Here is a 15745-nt window from a genome sequence, read left to right on the forward strand (position 1 = left end):
GAGTGGAAGGGAGGAGAGCTGAAGGCTTCACTAATTATAATGAACTTCATAAACACTGCAATACCTCTGTATCTTACAGATGTTGGCCCAAGCAGGCCAAAAGAGGAAGAACAGACCTTCCTCGCTTTGCAAATCAGTGCCAGTGCTCTCAGGAAAGCACTGACTAATCCAAACCAACTGCAGATCCAACACTCAACTTTGTTGGTGAAATTCAGATGTGAATCCACCATTTTAATGTCAAGTTCTGTATGATTCATACAGCAATCCCTGCTGTGGTACGACATTGGAGGTAGTGTGCACAGCTCGCTCATCAGCATTATGGAGCAAACATCCATCCCAGGAAAGCAGGTTCCCAGCTAGCACTGGAAGCACAGCAGCACCAGCTCTGACAAATTGCTATTTGGAGGCAATACAGCACTGCTAACCACCTCTGCTTTTCATTATTAATGCATTCAGAATACATTCAACTCATTTGTACTGCTTAACAAGGCTCTAGGTGGAATGGTACCATAACCTCTGCACACCCAGGCTTTTCCTCCTTTGTCCTTGACGTTTGAAAAAAACTGAGATGCAGAAATGAATTGCCTAAAATTACATAGGAAGATAGTGTAAAAAAAATAAAAATAAAAATCAGATTAGATCTCTAGTGTCCTTACCAAAAGACTTGTTCTATTAGGATAATGTACATTTACTTGTAATTTTTATCCCCCCCCCCCCGAAAGGAGAAGAAAAGTGGATGAAATGGTTACTGAAGCTAACGGTTTGGTACAGGATAATTCAGGCAGGTTGGGAGGTGATGTGCACTGGAACCCTGATGGGTGGGAGTTCAGGGAGATGATTAGAAAGGAGAGCACATGGAAGATTTCCCTGTGGAAGAGAAGAGATTAGGAAACAGATTCACCACAAGGACCATGGGCTGGTAACCCCTCACGATGGTCTCTGGAGAGAACAGAAACCAGCAAAAGGCTGTGTTGAATAAAACAGAGAGGAGAAATTCACCAGCACACCTTCTTAAAATGAGGGCTAAAACCACCAGCACCTCTCTCAAGGTCATTATCACACGTCTCATGTTCCACATTCCCACAGCTCAAGTCCCACCAAAACAGCACATCCTCAGCTCGGCACAAGGCAGAGAACAAAACAAGGGGTCACAAGCACATCTGCTATCCTTTACCAAGTATGGGCTGGGGAATCCCACTAACAGAGGTGAAGGGCTTGCTGAACGCCCAGCTCCTCTCATCACGAACCCCACATCCTGACCCATGCATCCTAAGCCAACCCTGGAACAGCTGCTGCTTTTTTCCCAGTCCTCATCTTCACTGAAAGAACCCTCCCAGCACAGGGATATCTCTGATATCTCTTTCGAGAAAAACACAGCAGTTATTTCATTGCTTGGGCTTTGGGGCAGCTGACCACATGGTGGTTTTAAGATGAATTGTTTTTCTTTCAAAAATAAGGCCATAGTTTGCCTGTTGTTATTGACACAAGAGAACTATTTTGGAGGGGAAAACCACAACAAAGCCTCTGCACGTTTTTCTCTTCATTTGATGGACATCAAACAAATAATCCATGAAGTAAGGTCTTCCCATGAGCCGTACAGAAGCTGATGGTGAATTATTAGGGATAGGATTCGAGGAATTGAGCAGCCTGTTTGTTCAAGCAGTGTTAAAGCCTGGGTCTGCCTGAGTGACAGAGGGAACTCACGTTGCAGCCCTCAGCAGGAATGTGCTGGCATCCTTGCCCAGGTGAAAACAATGTTTGGTTTGCGTGACTATGCATTTCAATGAAGGGCATCCTGGTCATGAAAACAATGCACACTTCCTCATATGCAGAGGAAATAACTGACCCAAACCTGAGTTTAGTTGCAACAAGCAGCTAAGCTTCCTATCTTGATCATCAGCAAAAGTTCAGGACTTCTGAAGGAGAAAAATACCTGGAGGCACTCTCCTTAGGAGGCCATAAAGTGAACCAGGAGACCAGGCTCAATACCTCCTTGGTTGTAACTTTGAAATTCTAATGAAGAAACAACTTCAACGCCTGCTGAAACACTGCATGGAGGAAAAAGTGAGTTCACATAATTGGTGGTGGTGCAAGAAGCACAACATCCCAGAGAACACAGGGGAAGGTATTAGTCAAATGCTAGTCTGGGGGAGATGCTGCTGACCCAGTTCTATGAGACGCCGGGACACGGTTTGGGTTTCTGACTGCAGAGATGCATGAAAATAGTTTGGGGAAAAAACAAAACAACATGACACAAAAGCAAATCAACACCACCAAAGAAATCACCCCAGAATTACACACTCTGCTTCAAAACCCCAAGACTTACTGCTTTCAAGCGCAGGACCTGGCGTCAGGTGCCCACATCCTAACTCTTACTGGCACTGGTGCTGTGGTCTTTAATAAGTTGTTTCACCTGTTTCTCTGCATGCAGAATACAGATAACACAACTTCCGCCCCTCACGGGGCATTTTGCAAAGCTTTGTTGTTGTACAACTCATCTGAGGTCTTTAACTGGTGGTGCTACAGAAGTTCAAAGCATCTGTGTCAACACAAGATATTTATTTCTTTACTGCTTTGAAATAGAATTGCATCTGCACGCACATTTCTCCCCTACGCAAGGAATGCCTTTTACTGCTGCTGAAAATACAGAAACAAAAGTCCAACAGAAGCACAGTACATCTCTTTTCTCACTATCAGTCCTTTACAAGGGGCAAAACAAAAAGAGGAAAGTTGTTTGTAACTCATTTTCTTGGGAGCATTTCTTGTAGCAGCAAATAAGCGACCTATAAAACCACAAATTTCCATTCTGAGCTGTAACTGCCTGCTTAACTAAACCACACTATTTCATCTCGAGATTACTGCTGGGGGATTCTGGATCCTTTGCTGCCAAAAGAAAGGCAGCACCCACTCTCCCTACACTCACAAGTCCACTTTAAGTTCACACCAGTGCCAGGTGTCCAAAAAATACAGAATTGCTCTTCAGTGATCACCTCAGAGCATTAAAAATAAGTCCATCACCTTCCGAGTTTTGGGATCTTGGGGGTCCTTAACAACTGTTTCCAGTCAGACCGGATCTCACAGGCCCTGTGTGGGTGGCTGTCTGCACACTGAAGGCAGATGCAGGTGCCTGCACCCAATATTTTGCACAAGCTCATGGGTTTGCTATGTTTGGGTGGTTTTTGTTTGTTTAGTTTTATTTGATGCGTGGGGCGTATATTCAAAATTAAGCAGTATTCACAACCCAAATGCACTCTCTCTCCACAATAAACAGTGTGTGTATCACATTACAAAACGAGGCAGATGCCAGTGACAAATGCTGCAAGAATTTTAACAGCCACCTGAAAAATCACTTAAAGAGTCAGAACTGAGTGGCAAAGGCCGTTGCATGAGTCACCATCAGCAGCAAGGAGAGAAGGAATGTCCAGGGAGAATTTTATTTTCTCTTTTTCCTCCAAAAGCGACAGCTTGGCTTTGGCTGAAAGAAAATTCTCTCTCTCTTTTTTTTTTTTTTTTTTTTTTTTTTTTTTTTTTTAAAAAAAAAAAACCATAAGCAGAGTAAAATTTCCATTTGTGAAAAGGGGAATTTCCACCTGAAGCAAACTAATGAAGCATCATTTACACAGCTGGAGGTAAAGCTACAACTTTCACCCTGGGAAAGGCTCTGAAGGAAAAATGGTATCTTTTTGGTAGCAGGAAGGTGCAACATTTTTCTGTCCTCCAATTCTGGTCCAAAAATAGATCATGTTTGTTTTTATTAAGCCTTAAAACTACTTACAAAGAAAAGATGTGTTTCACAGAAGCCAACAGTCCAGCCAGCCTAAACAGAACTGGGAAACCGTACTGGACAGCCATTAATTACATTAAGCACTTACACTCTGTGCTACAAGGGTGAGTGGCTCTCAAAATAAAATAAAGTGCTTCACTGTTTATTCTGACGGGGATTTGAGGCAAGCTGGGGTCCCCTCACATCACCAGGCTGCACTTCTGCAGCTCAGTTTGCTGCCTCCGAGGACTCGTGCACACCTCACCCTGCTCTTTTCCATACCATGGCCATGCTGCAGCCTTGGTTTCACTCCCAGAAAAGAGAAGGAGCAGCGATGCTGAGCATCAAGTCAGTTACGAGATTAGCATTTCTGATGCACAAATTATAACATCTGATGCCCCACCTGTCTGTTTTATATGATACTCACAGATCACCTGCCCAGTGACGCAGAGACTGATACTATGAGCTTGGGCCAGTGAAAAAACAGTCATGGTAAAGTTTCCATAGAGTTAAAGCTGAATTTCACATTTTTCTGCCAGGGTCCCTCAGCACATGGTTGGCAGCTCCCCCCATTCATCCCTACCCAGATCCACAAGACAACAGTTAGCTGCACACTGCTGTGCTGGGTGGAAAGGTGCTGCCCAAGAGCATGCATGTGGCACTTTGCATGCACAGAGAGATGAACAGCATGCAAAACAGCACAGCGAGACACACAAAGTGAGTTTTAGATAAGTGTTGCATCTGCATTATTGACAAAAAACCCAACTCACTCCCACTCTTATACCACATCCTTTTGGGTTGTCTGGAATTTTTTTTATCATCAATAGTTGCAGAGTTTGCTTCTTTTCTCTGGGACTTCATCGATTACAATAAAAGGAAACAAAAAAAGGCAGATTGTTCCACAAAAATTGTGCGTCACTGGGTTTTTCTTCTTTCTGAGCACAGGTTGTGCATGGCCTCATCCCAGGTGCTCTCTTTCAAAGCCAAAACACCTCACTCTGGGAACTCAACTTCCTTCAACACCCAAAACACCATTTCCTTCAGGTTTCAGGATCACGTTGCAAAGATGTCAAGGTCTAATTTGAGGTAAATTAAGAAATTAATTGAAAATTAAGAAGAGAAGAAAATCTCACAGTCTAGCAGGTAATCTACTCCTAAACTGACAAGAAAACCTTCCATACTGGTCAGTGACATTGATTGTCAATTCATTTATTAAATCAATTGAATGATCATAGTGATACCCAAGTGATGGTAGTTTCCACAAGCAGACAGTCTTAATTTCTTACTAAGGAGGGTTTGCAGTCTACCTTCGTATTCATATTTCGTGTAGTTCTGAGAAACAAAGCACCTAAGCAACCTCTCCATTTTCCCGGGTGAAATACAACATACCACAAATTACCTCAACCTATACACCTTCACATAGCCAACGACTCATTATTTGGTTAGAGAACTGTAAAGATATCAGTCTGAATTTGATAGTTTTCACTTTCACATGGTCCTCGACAGCCAGCTTCTGCGTTAGCATGACAAGGGCACAGCAACTCACACCCCCCTACACTCATCTTTTTTCAACAGGAAAGATAAAACATTTGTCTTATCTAGGCTGCCTGGAAGTTCCTCTTCTAACCCATCTCTGCACTACCACCAAGACCATAAGCTTTGCCCTGACACCAAGAGGAACAGATTATCAGATGGAAGCTGCAAAGCAGCACCTGCAGCCCGTGGTGCCAGTGGGGCTCTGTGAGATGGTAACGTTGCATTGAATTTCCTATTTTATTTCCTGGTAACTTGCAACAGGAAAAAACTCAACCTCTCATTTCCTTCCTCCTGCCCACTTGCTGGGTGACGTTTTGAGCAGCTGCGATAAATGGTTACAGTAAGGAGCCAGATTTTCAATCTGCTATTTGTAAGGCCACAGGTGGAAAGACACAGACAAATCCTCCCTGATAAAATGAGGGCATGTCAGGGGTAAGAGGACAGTGACAAGAATGTACGGTTAGCAGAGCTCCCAAGCAGCAAGAGGCATGTTGCCTGGCTGCCAGAAGGAGATGGACGGTTCCATGAGATCATTGGCAACTGGGGCAAGACGAGGCTTAAGCTTTCAAAATCAGACTTGGAAATTTAATGGTTAAATAAAAAAAAAATTAAAAAAAAGGATTAATTTGTGCAGCCTCTTCCCTACCAACCTCATAGGCACATACCATGTGCAGCACTGAAATATTGCCATAGCGTGCTGCCACACCACATTGCTTAGTGTGACTCTAGGAATGGAGTTTCAATTGAAGATAATGGTGGTGGAAATCACTTGAAAACGTGGACCAAACACAGTCATTTGCTAGAGTACTGCACTAGAGGATGTAGCTTGTTTCTAATGCCCTGTCAATGAAAACCTAGGAAGCAGAGTTTTGAAAGAATTAGAGGAACAAAGCACCAGAAAAGAAAGCTATTCTGTTTATCTTAGTGTCAGAGATGAGCTTCTCTCCACCATCTCGGACTGTTGTATTCTCAGCCAAATAGCAGCTCTCATGTGAACAGCAGGGAGCTCTGCTTGTTTTGCTCTGAAGAGCCAGAGATGCCAGGACTTGGGAGGTTTCTCTGGGAAGCACTGGCTTCCACGCAGTCCAACAAGCTCAATGGTGCTGACTTGCCTGTAGTACAAAGACTGTCTCCTACAGTTCAGATGCCTGTGACTTGCAATACTGCACCAGCAATTGCTGAACAAAGCAGGCTGCAGGAGAGGACAGAAGGTAACCACAACAAAAGGCATCATTGGCTCTGTGTTATCTACTTGCTAGAAGCGTGGCTCACCAGCCAGATGCCCAGCAGGTCACCAAGCCCCAAGGAATCCCTGATGGTGGCATTTCCCACCTACCTCTGCCATGACCACATGCCACTGTTTGCTGACCAGGTTTCTTTGGGATGCTCTGGGGAGCCAAGATGCTCCCTCAATTCTCTAAAGAAAACAGGCCTTTAAAGACATCTCCTGCCCAACCCCAAAAGCCCCCAGCAAAAACGTACCTTAGCTACTACACACGTGATTTCTTTTGTGGCAAAAGCAAAATAAATTCACAAGCCCTGTGGCACTAAAAATACCTCCTTCCTCCTCCTCAGACTTCTCCTTTTACAGAAGCATTTCTCTTTCTGAGCCATTTCCCAGCCTGTCACACTCACACCAGCTCTCACACTGGACGTGTCCTAACACTGAGCTCCTGATGATGCCATGCAGGCTTTTACTGCTGTGCCATTACAACCTTTCACCAGAGCACCCACTTACAGACCACTCCATGCTGGCAGCACCAGGAGAAGACTCAGAGGATAAGCTGCCCAGCTATACTCCCTGCTTACTGCCTTGCGATCGGTCTTTAAGAAAATTAAAACCAGTCACACTGATTCTCATGTCACAGAAAAATAGAGAAAGGTGACAAAAAGCTGGGGAAAAAAGCACAGCAGAACTGACTGTGAGCATGTGTTTCTTTGCTGTGAACAAGGAGCCAGCAGCTCTGATTGCATGTGTCCAAATTCCCCCAAAGTTTCCCTGAAACTTTCCATTGCAGAGAGGCTACAGAGCTCTAGTAAAGACAGCCATTACTTTTCTGCTGATACTTGTTTATTTACTTTGGTGAAGATACATCTGTTAGATCTTATCACGGGTGACTGAATCACCCTCTGCTGCATATGTGCAGTTGACTCTCCCTGAAGGAAGGGAGCACATCAGTAGCTCTCCAGATTACAAGGGCTCATAAGTCACCTGGCTGCAATGGGCCTTGACCCTAAAATGCCCTTCTACCCTTTCTGGTTGATCACCCCAAGTCAAGAGCAATGTTCTGCTGGGAGAATTGGGAATAGCCAACTGATGGGCTGCTTCCTTTAAAGCTGTAGTTTTTATGCTACCTGCAAGCATTGCACACATTTACAAAAACAAAACAACTGCTTAGGTAAGGTAGAAAAGAGATTGCAGAGAGGCAGGTAGGAGGCCAATCAGATGCAGCTTTCCAGGAGGACAAAGAGAGCATCTGCTAAATCCTAGACAGATGTGCCTGGAAGACAAGTAGCAAGAAACAAATCGAGGAACACAGTGACTCTAGGAATTGATCTGGAGGATCTGAATGAGCATCACCATGAAATCAGCAGTGGCAAAGTCGCATTCAGCACACAGCAGAGTCATTGCTAAATCTTACTGACTGCATGCTTGTGTCACCGTAAACAGCCCTGCCCACAAAGCAGAGACCACAGCATTACAGTGCAAAAATCATTCATATGTCGCTGGTGCCTCTGGGGGAGCTGTAGAAAGAAGAAGGTAATTAAATCCTAATGGAAGCTCGCTCCTGTCAGTTGGTAACCAGCACCAAGCAGCAGCCTGTCCAGTTCATTTACAGTTCTGGTGACAGACTAGCTACCAAAAAGACAGACAACTCCTCTGCTACTTAGCAAACCTTTGCCCAAGCTGTTCCTGCCTCTCCTGATACCACTGATCAGATCAGGTACCACCAGTAACATCAGCTGAGAACAAGCAATGAAAATAGCTTTATCTGCAGGAGTCTGACGACAGCAAAGAGAGGACAATTCAAAGGCAATGTCCCCTCTGTCCTTGCCCTGTTCTAATCCACGTGCAAAGCTCATACATTAATTTCCTACGTCTCTCCCCAGTGGCTGATTAAAGGGGCATCTTATCCAATTCCCCTTCCTTTTCTATCTCCAACCCAGTCCTATCTTTCCATGCTTTGGCAGCTGCTTCCCTTCTCCTCCCTGCCCATTTGCCTGCTGTTGTCTCACTAATTATTTTTTACAAGGCTCAATAATTGATGCAATCTTTCCCATTTTTCATCTTCTTCCTGCAGCACTGTCTGGCAAATGAGGAACTCCAAGAGCAGCTGTGCTCTGCCAGCTGCCCATCTGCCTCTTGCAGAGAGGAGCCATTGCCAGAACCAGCCTTTGCAACTCAATCCTCTATTTACCTTCCTCTGGACCCTGCAGTCAAGAAGAGGTGCTTTTCAAGTCACTTAGCAACATGTTAGCAAACCAATAAATGAGTAAAAGTAGTGTCTGGGAAACACTCGTGTCAAATTGGAACAAATCTATCTGCAGCCATCACTCCTCAAGATCTTTTTGCTTCAAAAGAATTTATCTTTTGACTCACTGCCAGACAAAGCAGCAATACTGATTTCATAAGAAAATCAATCTCTCGTTCTGCACCAGTCATAGTGACCTTAAGCACAGGCCTTCTTGTGCCTTTCTCCAAAGCACACAGGGCTGAGCAAGAACACAGATACCAAAGTGAATATGGTATTAGTAGACCTGTATGGTAGAATAGCTCCCTCAACCTGCAGGTTATCCGTCTAATGGAGGCGAATTTTGGATTTAACCAAAGGGAGCAGAGTGTTATAGATGATAGATCCATGAGAAATGGGAATAAATGTTTTCAAACAACATTGCTAACAAAATTCTGTTTGGGTTGATTCAAGCAAGACATCCCCTAGTGCAGCTCCTTCGTCCAAGTGATGTCCTAGAGGTATCTTTCTTCACATTCTGCCTTCAATGATGATTCAACATACCATTTCCCCCTCTCACAATAAAGAGGAAAGCAAACAGAGGAACTACACCGACAGCAAAGTTCCTAGTGCTTCTTGGTTTTCTATGAATGCTGCCAGGCACCTGGAAACCAGAAGTCAGGGCTTGTCAGAATTGTCAGTAATATTTGCAAAATGTTAGCAATTACTGCCTGGCTCACAGTTTGGGAATGACTTCTCTGAGAAAATCACTGTTGTCCAGCCTCTGTATAAGTTGCTAACTGCCCAAGGTCATGGTAAGGTAAGGTAAGGCAACACATAAACGTTCCCCTTTGCCCAAGATGGTTGCTCACTTTACAGAAATGCTGCAGGAACCAGAAGCGGCGATTTGTTTTTCAGCTCTATCCTGACACGGACTACATCTGACTCCTATAGCTGCATGCCTAAGCTTAGGGCAAATTCTAATTCTGTCCATTCAAAAGCAGCCCAGGAAGACAATTGCCAAGTGGGAAAGTGATGAGTAGTTCTGTTGCAATCTCACAGCATTGAGCAACACACATTTGAGCCCACGCGCATACCACAGCATCACCTCTCAGAGAGCTACTTCTCTGATGCACAGCAGCAGGATCTCACCCAGAGAAACACATGAACACGTGCTACCTCTTCCAGAGCCAGCACCAATGTTTCTCAAGCCTTGCCAGAGGCTTCTTCCAGCCTTCTAACCTCCACCCCTGTCCTCCCTTGCAGCTTGTTGTTTCAAAGAGCAGTGGTGTGAAAAAACAGGAAGCCATGCAGAAAAGAGAAAGAATACAGATAGAGGCATGAAACTGCAGCAGCAACAGCTCCCCCGGCACGCACCCCACCTCCTCCTCCCTTCCCACCCCCTTACCACAGGCCACGTTTTTGGTGAGAAACACTGTACTTTTGCTCTTGACGGGAAACTGGTTACGGAGCTGCATGGCCAGAGACCCACTGCAGGAGGGGAAATCCAGCAGCGTGAAGGAAGTGCTTCTCACTTGATTCTGCAGGTTTGGGGAAGGAGATGGGAGTGTGGCTGATATCAAGACAGGCAGAATAAACCCGCAGGTTGTGGAGTATCAGAGACCTCCAGTAAGACTGCTACACTTTGCTGTCAGCTCAAGTCCTGGCATCTGCTGTTGTGGCAGAAGAGGCAGGACTGCATGCAATCTGCTATTGCAGAGGAGCAGTGGGTCAGTTTGTTAGTGGCTCTGCATTCATGGCTTCCCCAGTCCACTCTCTGTTGGCAGCTTCTATCAACGGGTTCCTCTTTTATTGGAGCCTTCATTGTCTGCACCCTTATCGTTTCAGGCTGAGAGATGAAAATGGTGAGGATGAGAAAACATCAGCGAGAGGCAAAAATACAGCAGCAGGGGAGAGAAATGCCAAGCAAACCCCTGAAAAACAAGTAAATGCTGTGGCTTCCACATCATACAAGGTATTTTCAATGTTATCTCTGCACATAACGCCTTCTATTTTTATGCCAATCAATTTAGTGGATAAAAGGAAAAGAAGCAATGTCACAAGAATCCTGCTGCTGCAAAGATGGGAAAGTAAACAAATATAGCCAAGAACCACCTGGACCAGCATTTCTGAAGACTGATGCTCAACATTTCAGTAAATGCAGGTGGGATAAACATGCACAATCTGAGCCATAGCAGGTAACAGTTCACAATAAGAAGCCATGAAATAACCCAACAATCCCATACTGCATGACAGCTCAGGGTCAGATATGGCACTTAACACTAGGACACTGGCACAGCATCTTTCCACTCTGCACTTGGCTTGGATTCTGACAATTAATTCTCCTACACGTGCACTAATTCAGCACAGTGCATGGACGAACTGCCTTTCTTTTCCACTACATGGTGACATATAGAACCATTATTTCAGTCACTCAAAATCAATAAGGGAAAGAAGCGAAGACAGATGTGAGATGATATAATGGAAAGGAATGTAACAGTCTGATACCCACTGGTGGGAAAGAGGAATGTAGTATTTTTATAGCCATTCTCAAAGACTTTGTATTGCTTGCAAAGGGATATGCTGTGCTGTGGTTTATTTATAAAACCAATAAGAATGTTGACCGAAGAAGAAACTTGAAGAAAAATAAGCAGAGGTTGAGTTTTCTAAACACAGTCACAAACTCAAGAGAAAGGAGCTCACCAGTAAGATCCTTCACTACAAGTGGGATGCAAAACACAGGAGAGGCCCCAGTACTTCAGAGCTGCTAGAAAAGCCATGCAAACCATGAACAATCTCCCTGATTTAAATGCAGTCAGAGCTGTAGCTTTCTATTCCAACCACAGAAGCAAGAAGGCTGTGCACGAGTGCCTGAACAAGACTGAGGGAGATTCCCAGCACCTCACTGTGCTGGCACCAACTCTTCCTGTGCTCTTAGACTGTTTGTTCTGAATTTTCAAATTACTAATGAGAAGAGGAGCTCCTACAAAGAGTGATTCAGAGCAGGGACTTCATCTAAATGATCTGAATCATCCCTTGGAAGAGACCATCCCTGCTTACAGTTGAAGGATCTCTGGAGAAAGGAGCCTGCTAGAACAGATGATTCACTCTGTGGCAATCACACCAACACATTCCTGCAAGAGACCTAGCTTTGCCAGTGGAAATGTGCCTCTTTTATTCACAGTTGCCTTAAGTGACAAAACAGGAGAAATAAGGAGTGTGAAAGGGGGAAAGCACAAAGTCCCTACCAAAGCAGTCTGCAATCCTAATAATTGGTCCATAGATATCTTTCCCACTGTGTGCCCTACTGTTCTCACAAGGAATGCAGTACGTTCTGCCTACATCTATTCGAATTCATCCATAATGGCCATCGCTTTAAGAAAAATGAACCAAGCCCAAGATAACAGGGAATGCTGCTGGGAACGAACCACTGCAGCTGAACATCCATTCCTATCTGCCTTTCACACCCCTCCTACACATCCTCCCCGTTTCATTTTCTAGAAGAGAAGGAGATGCAGTTATCATCACTGAAGACCATTGCAGCCTCACTGACAGCAGTCCCCAGCCTTGGTGTGCTGGTACAAACGCACCATCTAGTGGCAAACACAAACGGGAAAGCTGTAGAACCAATAAAGCACGAACATAACTCCTAGCAACGTGAACAGGTCGCCAGAAATCCGATCCCTTTAAGAGCCCCCAGGCCCTAGCAGCAGGCACGAGGGCAGAAGATCACTCTGAACTCACCATCCTGACACAGCATGCCATATACTGCAGCAGGTGTGTGACTCCACTTCAGATTTGAGAGATTTGAGAGCTACTGAGCACCTCATGAGTGGGCACAGAGCCTAGAACCACCAGCACTGAGCCTATACAATCCAATTCATGCACAAACTATCTCTTGCTTCAAGAGGAGCAATGGGGAAAGACGGAGCTTTACAAATCCAGCCTTATCCATGTGTTTGGTGGGCACACATAGGAGACAGCACTCGCAACAGAGAAGGCAGAGAGCAGCCCCTGATGGAGGGGAGAAATAACCATCACTTACCCAATCCATGCCCTGCCAGGTAACCACTGGACCACGCAGAGCTGTGCTCCAAAAGCAATCCCAAATCCAAAAGATAAATCCAAAAAGACAGGGGTAGACCTCCGTAGAGGGGAACAGAAAGCATAAAACACAGGAGCTCCTCCACCCACACCCCCATAGAAGCTTCTGGGCCTCATTAGTGTGGATGGACTGCAGCTGCCAGGGCCTGAGCAGGGCTGCTGACACCTGTGCTCGGCAGCAGCGAGCTGGGGAAAACAGGCACAGCCCCTCCAGAAATGCAATCAGCTCTTGTTCTCCTTTCTTGTGTGTGCAGGCACTCTGCTCAGGTCTCTCTTGGCAGTCCCAGCTCCACAGCTTCTGTGCACAATTGCACGACAGAGGTGGCTCAGCCCATGGCCCACAGGTGCCAGCAAGCAAGGAGCAGACAAAAGCCCTCAGGACAACTTAGGGGAGCCCTGACAAGGAGGGGGAAAGGGCTGCTCCTCCTTCTTTTCTCCCAGCATGTCACCCAGCGATGTGAAGTCATGCTAAGTGGCAAGGAAACACAACTCAGCTGGAAAAACAAGGTGAGAAGCACACGCACAAACACCAACTTTCAGAAACTCTTCTTATTTTCGTAATTGTGCACAGTGGAATTAATGACTGTCCAGAGGTCAAACTTCATACCCCAAACGCAGCAGCGGTAGTTTCACAAACGTGCATTATTCATGTATGACCTAAACCACAACAGGGACCAAAACACTTCTCCAGAACAAAACTCTACAGGTCTTTGTTGTCCTTACATACAGAACGACTGCCAGCTTCAGCATGCAACAGTTGTTTCATTGCCTTCATTTAAAGGCAACGTCCGGAATAATTTCTTAAGTACAAGAAAATGCAAAATACAAACTGCAAATCTGGGTTTAAACCCCAACTTCTCTAAGGATGAACAAAAAATCAGTTCCAAGTGCTTGCTGAAACCATGAGCTCCTACAAGGAGTATTGAACAGTTCATAAAACATCAGTATGACAAAGTGCTGGCTCTGCACAAACTGTATTTGAACTTTTCCTTAACAAACCGAAATACAACACTTACTGGAAGCATACTTTGTCCCTGAGCCTTATTTTTAGGGGGAAGCACAGAAATGACTCTGAAATTAAAAGGGAAAAACATCCTCATAAAACAGAGCATCACTTAGAAGGAAAATGTTAAGAACAAATGTGTGCAAACATCTGTAAGAAGCAGCAATATAAAATAAACCCTGGCTGTATACAAAACTTCATATTGCTCTGCTTTAAATACAAAGCAATCAGATTCCCAGCATTACTTCAAAGATCTTTGTGGGTTGGTTATTTTTTTTCTCTATCAAACTGAAAAGTACATATACCATTTGTATATGTATATACAAAAGCTTGAAATGAAAGCTCAAGAATGACTTAATGAGTTTAAGGACACTTGCAAAAATATTGTGCCTGTAGCAAAGCCAAATTTCACTTGCACAAGGACTGGCATCCCTTTGCTTCTATGTACTTCCAGATTCAACAAGACAACACACAGGTGAGCCTGCCAAAGCTCTGCAGCCCCCTTTAGGGTGGTCCTAAGGCTCAAACACCAATAAATCTGAACTGACAAATGGCTGTAGTGCAGATATCTCACAGAACAGCTCCGTGAAACACGGCAGCACATCTCAGCCACTGCAACGCAACGGGGCTCTGCTCAACCAACAAGGATCTTCCAGACCAATCTTCTGACGGATGGGGCCTCTACAAGTCGCATCACCACGAAAATGGGCAGGACGGAACCTGGAAGCCTCAGGGCAGCACCGGGGCCCTGCTGGCAGCCAGAGGGCGGTGGGAGCCCGGCTCGGGCGGGCACTGGACAGCAGCAGAGGCGACGCCGGACAGCGGCCAGGCGGGCTGCAGCGGGGACGAAGCCGAGCTACACGCGGGCAGCGCTGGGTTCGGCCCCGGGATCCAGGCGGGCAGCGCTTGCGGGGACTCCGGGCAGCAGGGCGTGCAGCAAGGCGGGCTCCAGGCGGGCGGCCCTCGTTGGCAGCCCGGGAAGCAGGACGGGCTCCAGGTGAGCAGCGCTTGTCGGGCACCGGAGCGGCAGGGCGGGCTCCAGGCGGGCGGCTCGGAGCAGCGGCAGCCGCGGGGCAGAGCGGGGCGGGCAGCGCACGGACAGCAGGGGAGCGGCGGCGGAGGTTGGATCGAGCGGCGGCGGCGGCGGCGATCGCCCCCCGGGAACGCGTCCTGGAAAGCGGGATCCAGAGCCCATTCGCCGCCGCGGTGCGGGGCGCCGGAGCGGCGGGGCAGGCGGAGGAAGCAGGGGTTGAGGCTGAGGTTGTGGCGGATGCCGTTCTGCCAGCCCTTAGGGCCGCGGCGGTAATAGGGAAAGCGGCCCGAGACGTAGCTGTAGATGCCGCTGAGCGGCAGGCGCTGCTCGGGGCTGGCCCGAATGGCCATGGCGATGAGAGCCGCGTAGGTGTAAGGCGGCTTCTGCAGGGCCGGGCTGCCCGAGGGGAGCTGCACCTCGTCCCCCATGGCACCGCCACTTCTGTCCCTCGCGCTCCCCCAAGCCCTTTTCCTTCCCTCCCCGCCCCATCCCCGGAGCGGCTGGGGGTCGCGGGCGGGTCAGGACGGCGCGTTCCCTCGGCAAACCCAAGCGCGGCAGAGGGCGAGGGCGGCAGGTGCGGCGGGCAGCGCGGGGGCACGGGGTCACAGGGGGGAACGCGGGGCTGGGGCCGTTCACCTCCGGGCACATCGGGGCCATCGAGCCGCACGCCGGGATTCGTGGATTCAGATCCACGCCGGGTCCGTTCGCCACCCGCAGCAGCTGAGCAGAGCGCAGCGCTGCCGCCGCCGGACACCCGATGTGTCCAGGTGTGTCTGTAAAGAACTCCCGGTTGGACGGCAGTTCCCTGCCTTAGCCAGTGATTACTGGTTAATAAGCCCTCCTTTCTTTGCTCG

The 15745-nt window shown here is 46.9% G+C and overlaps 2 protein-coding genes across 3 annotated transcripts in view; both read right to left on the reverse strand.

The window, feature by feature from the left end:
* Window positions 1-10181, reverse strand: part of PIK3CD (phosphatidylinositol-4,5-bisphosphate 3-kinase catalytic subunit delta) — a 39753-nt gene extending 29572 nt beyond the window's left edge. The window contains exon 1 of one of the 2 annotated variants that reach the window (XM_042831685.1): window positions 10160-10181. The gene's annotated coding sequence lies outside the window, so the exon portion shown is untranslated. Of the gene's footprint in view, window positions 1-2326; window positions 2362-10159 lie in introns of those variants that run through there. The other variant, XM_042831684.1, reaches the window with a different exon arrangement.
* A 4406-nt stretch (window positions 10182-14587) lies between these two features.
* Window positions 14588-15319, reverse strand: LOC122167313 (forkhead box protein E3-like). Its single transcript, XM_042831803.1, has one exon. It carries the CDS (start codon window positions 15317-15319, stop codon window positions 14588-14590), a length of 732 nt encoding a protein of 243 aa, XP_042687737.1.
* Window positions 15320-15745: the final 426 nt, after the last annotated feature.

The sequence above is a fragment of the Centrocercus urophasianus genome, unplaced genomic scaffold, assembly GCF_019232065.1.
Source record: "Centrocercus urophasianus isolate 14NV4802_14NV808 unplaced genomic scaffold, USGS_Curo_1.0 seq_36, whole genome shotgun sequence".
In the NCBI taxonomy this organism is placed as follows: Eukaryota; Metazoa; Chordata; class Aves; order Galliformes; family Phasianidae; genus Centrocercus; species Centrocercus urophasianus.